Here is a 5,000-nt window from a genome sequence, read left to right on the forward strand (position 1 = left end):
TGCCACCTACTTGTTTCCGGTGTGGGTAAGTCAGTTTACCATCTAACCATTCACATTCATAGTTTAGCCAGTGATCTACATGGTTGTTATACATGTGGCTGTCCTGAAGTCATGTGAACAGGAATATCAATACAACATGTCGGGTTCGGATCCCATGCTTCACAAGCTGAAATGAAATACCCTACGATTTCTCCATGCTCACAAATCCATATCCGTAGCCAAAGTTATGCCGAATTCATGGGTTGACTTGACTGACTTGCTTTCTATGAAGTATTTCTGTACAGTATAGAAACCAATGCACACACACACACACACACACACACACACACACACCCACACACCACACACACACACACACACACACACACACACACACACACACACACACACAAATGTAGGGGAACCTGGACGGAAGCCTAGGAGTGCTTCTCATACTCATGCAGACCTGAGTGACGGACAGAAAGGCCAGGCCATGGCCAAGCATCCCATGGCCGCTCCATGACACACTCATCCAGCCAGCCCTGTCTGTGACAGAGAGGCCAGGCCATGTGTGTGTATGTGTGTGTGTGTGTGTGTGTGTGTGTCTGTGTGTGTGTCTGTGTGTGTGTGTGTGTGTGTGTGTGTGCCATGGCCAAGCATCCCAAGGCCGCTCCATGACACGCTCATCCAGCCGGCGCTGTCTGTGCTTCATTACGCCCGTCATTATTTCACATTGACGTGTGCTTAGAGGAGCTATTGTTTCAGCTGAGGAGGAGAGAAGAGCTTGTTGACAGGTTGTTTAGGGGACGTGCTGTGATTCAACACACACACACACACACACACACACACACACACACACACACATCGTTAGGGGACGCAATGTGCCTAAAATGTTCCTTGTGTAATTGGGGATTGGGTGACTCACGGCGTAGGCTGAGATGGCGTGTTTTATTTGATTTCATATTATTTTATGAGTGGCTATTGAGAGGCTAAGCTGCTCTAATTAAAGGCTTACTCTGTAAACACTGCAAGCAGTTATGTGACTGCTTCTCTGCTGTTGTTGTTGTTGTTGGTCTCTGGGCTCGAATGTTTACACAGCCGAGTTAGCCTATAAAACCGTCGGCAGAGGAATGACTGATTTCCATCGGCGAATGATGATGATGAACAACCTCAGCGTGGTCTAGCCATGGGTCCTTATGTCCTAGGAAACAAGGGAGAAGTGGTTAGAAGAGAATGCATGTGGTGTGAATGTTGTCAAACCATTGTGGAACGGCACTGTATATCATTCATGAAAGATAAAGGGCATAAAATATAATTTGTTTACTTGCAAATAGCCTCAGGGTTTGTACGAGTCTGTTTTACGTGTTAGACAATACATATTCTATTAAATCCCGAATTAATCTTTTGTTTATTTACATTTAATTATAGAGGAAATGGTTTTATCTAAAGCAACTTCCAAAGCAGTTGAAGAACACATTTTAGAGAGTTTTAAGAGAATACATGTGTGGTGTAGTGTGGTCTGGAGTTGCCCCTGTAAGGTGTGGTGTAGTCTGGAGTTGCCCCTGTGAGGTGTGGTGTAGTCTGGAATTGCCCCTGTGAGGGGTGGTGTAGTCTGGAGTTGCCCCTGTGAGGTGTAGTGTAGTCTGGAGTTGCCCCTGTAAGGTGTGGTGTGGATTTGCCCCTGTGAGGTGTGGTCTGGATTTGCCCCTGTGAGGTGTGGTGTAGTGTGGAGTTGCCCCTGCGTGGTGTGGTCTGGATCTGCCCGTGTGGTCAGATCTATAACCCTGTGTGGTGTGTGGTGTGTGTGCTCAGATCTATAACCCTGTGTGGTGTGTGTGGTCAGATCTATAACCCTCCTTGTTGTTTTGCCCCTCAGTGCAGCTCCCCCCTGCCAGGCCTGAGGAGCCAGGAGACCTGTTGCCGTGGCATCGGCAAAGCATGGGGCATCAACGAGTGCACCCTGTGCCCAACCAACTTAGGTAAGCCCACCTGTACCGCCCACTTACACTACCCACCTGTACCGCCCACTTACACTGCCCACCTTTACCGCCCACTTACACTACCCACCTGTACCGCCCACCTGTACCGCCCACCTGTACTTCCCACTTACACTGCCCACCTGTACTTCCCACTTACACTGCCCACCTGTACTTCCCACTTACACTGCCCACCTGTACTTCCCACTTACACTGCCCACCTGTACTTCACACTTACACTGCCCACCTGTACTTCCCACTTACACTGCCCACCTGAACAGCCACCTGTACCGCCCACCTGTACTCACTTACACTGCCAACCTGTACCGCTCACCTGTACTTCCCACTTACACTGCCCACCTGTACCGCGTACCTGTACCGCCCACCTGTACTTCCCACTTACACTGCCCACCTGAACCACCCACCTGTACTCACTATTACTGGCTACCTGTACAGCCTTTCTGTACTACCTACCTGTACTCTCAGGTCTGTGTACCAGTCAAACCCTCTCTAAACCAACTCCACATCTCTCACAACAGACTCCAATGACTGTGCAATATGTCTGCTTCCTGCAACATGTCCACTAGGCCCAGGGAGTGACTCGTAATATAATTAGATAGACAAATAGAAAGAGAGCTTGATAGATAGATTATTGATTGATCCCAAAGGAAATTTAAAATGCTACAGTATTACAATATAACTTGGGTTCCATTTTACAGATGCTACCACATTCCAGTAGAGTGCAACAAGCAATAACACAACCACACGTTATGCAACACGCCCCCTTAGATAAAAAAAACTCTATTAGTGTAAGAAAGCCTTGGAATTGGTTCCTTTTTTCTATGTTTCTCTCTTGACACACACACACACACACACACACACACACACACACACATATATAAGCATGCACACATAAAAACTACCATCAGTGTATGTGCTAGTGTGTGTGTGTGTGTGTGTGTGTGTGTGTGTGTGTGTGTGTGTGTGTGTGTGTGTGTGTGTGTGTGTGTGTGTGTGTGTGTGTGTGTGTGTGTGTGTGCATGTGTGTGTGTGTGTGTGTGTGTGTGTGTGTGTGTGTGTGTGTGTGTGTGTGTGTGTGTGTGTGTGAGGCTACATTACTAAAGCACTGCCTCACCAGCATGTCTTACCTCAGACCTGTCTAATCTGACAGGGAATTCCTTCTCCATAATAGGCAGTAAGTTGGCCAGCTCTCCCCCATCCCTCCCAGGGTCTGTACGTGTGTGTGTGTGTGTGTGTGTGTGTGTGTGTGTGTGTGTGTGTGTGTCTGTGTGTGTGTGTGTGTGTGTGTGTCAGACGAGAGGAATGGCTTGTCACCTATCCGTCTGTCATTGTTGGCTTTTACAAACAATTTTCATCATCATTATCATCATTTGGGGATATTTTCTTTCTCTCCGCGCCTGGCAGGGATGAGATGGAATGCTGTTTATGGAATGGAAACGCTAAAATTAGCATGTCAGTAACCACTCACCCTGTTTCAGACAGGAAACATTACACACAGACACACACACAGACACACACACACACACACACACACAAACATATAACACCGCCTGAGAATAGTTGCCCATCTGACTTTATTTTTTGTATTTTTTAAGAGCCATGTTTTAGTTTTGAGAAGGCCAATAAGGCCGATCATGTAGTTGTTATGCGATCCATTTGCACAATGCAGTGCCGTTGCCAACTCAAGAAAGAACACACTGTTGCCTTTTGGGTTTCTGCTAGATACTGAGACAAGGCAGAGAAAAAAACTAAACAAAAAAAACAAGCCCGAAACAAAACAGAAAGTGTTAAAAAATGTTCCCTGTAGTGATGCATGTTGGGAAATATGCATTCATTGTGCGCCTTCTCAAAGCCAATTTGCTCACCAGTCAGCCCTTCTCAAAAACACACACACACACACACACACACACACACACACACTGTCTCTCACACACACACACACACACACACACACACACACACACACACACACACACACACACACACACACACACATCATGCCTTTGTGTGTCAGACACAGTCAGCCCTCTCCAAAATGGCAGCATAGCCAGACATCATGAGTGTCATGAGTAACCCATCCCAGTGTAATGCAGGCGTATATCTCAGTGCTTCCGCACGATTATGAGGGAATGGGGGATTTCAGGAACATCATTCCCAGACACACGATCCACAGACTCTTTATATCAGGCTACTGGGGACACTAGGGTTTTCCATAAGCTGCATACTTTACACTAGCTCTGCGCTCACTGTCCCTCCTCTCTTCTGAGGGATGTTGTGATCGCAGCGTTGGGGTGGGGGCGGGGGGCTGGGAGTGGTGATTTTCCTCTGGTGAGCACTGACACAGTACATATATGCGGGGGCTTTAGAGACTACGGAGGTGCTTGAGGGTCTCCTGTCAGTAGATTGGGTCTGGAGGGAGACACTCTCTGTCAGTAGTTTGGGTCTGGAAGGAGACACTCTCTGTCAGTAGTTTGGGTCTGGAAGGAGACACTCTCTGTGAGTAGATTGGGGCTGGAAGGAGACACTCTCTGTGAGTAGATTGGGGCTGGAAGGAGACACTCTCTGTCAGTAGTTTGGGTCTGGAAGGAGACGCTTCCTGAGGCCCAACTCTCTGTGGTCTTGTTGTGTGGAGTTCATGCGGTGATGCAAGGGAGAGTTTGCATGAAGGATGCATGCACGGACCACAGGTCACCTTTAATGGATCTCCCAGATGGATGGAGAAAGAGAGAGAGAGAGAGGGAGAAAGAGAGGGAAGCAGAGAGAGAGAGAGAGAGAGAGAGAAAGAGAAAGAGAGGGAAGCAGAGAGAGAGGAAGGGGGAGGGGGTATTTTAAAACCTTGATATAAAACCTTAAATGTTATCTGAATCTCCAGTCGAGAAAAAGGTGGTCTCCTGACGTAATTGTTAACACAGGTTCCCAAACAGCTCTTAGTCTTTTTCAAATCACAACAATATTTTTGTAGACATGTATACAACGTGAACACAAATACAAACACTAACACACACACACATACACACACACACA

At 47.3% G+C, this 5,000-nt stretch overlaps 1 protein-coding gene across 1 annotated transcript in view; it reads left to right on the plus strand.

Moving 5' to 3' along the window:
* Positions 1-5,000, plus strand: part of ltbp4 (latent transforming growth factor beta binding protein 4) — a 79,028-nt gene that overhangs the window by 27,291 nt on the left and 46,737 nt on the right. The window contains 1 exon segment of the mRNA XM_080844719.1: positions 1,856-1,958. Within this exon segment, the coding sequence (XP_080700845.1) occupies positions 1,856-1,958 (103 nt within the window).

The sequence above is a fragment of the Sprattus sprattus genome (assembly GCF_963457725.1).
Source record: "Sprattus sprattus genome assembly, chromosome: 9".
NCBI lineage: Eukaryota > Metazoa > Chordata > Actinopteri > Clupeiformes > Clupeidae > Sprattus > Sprattus sprattus.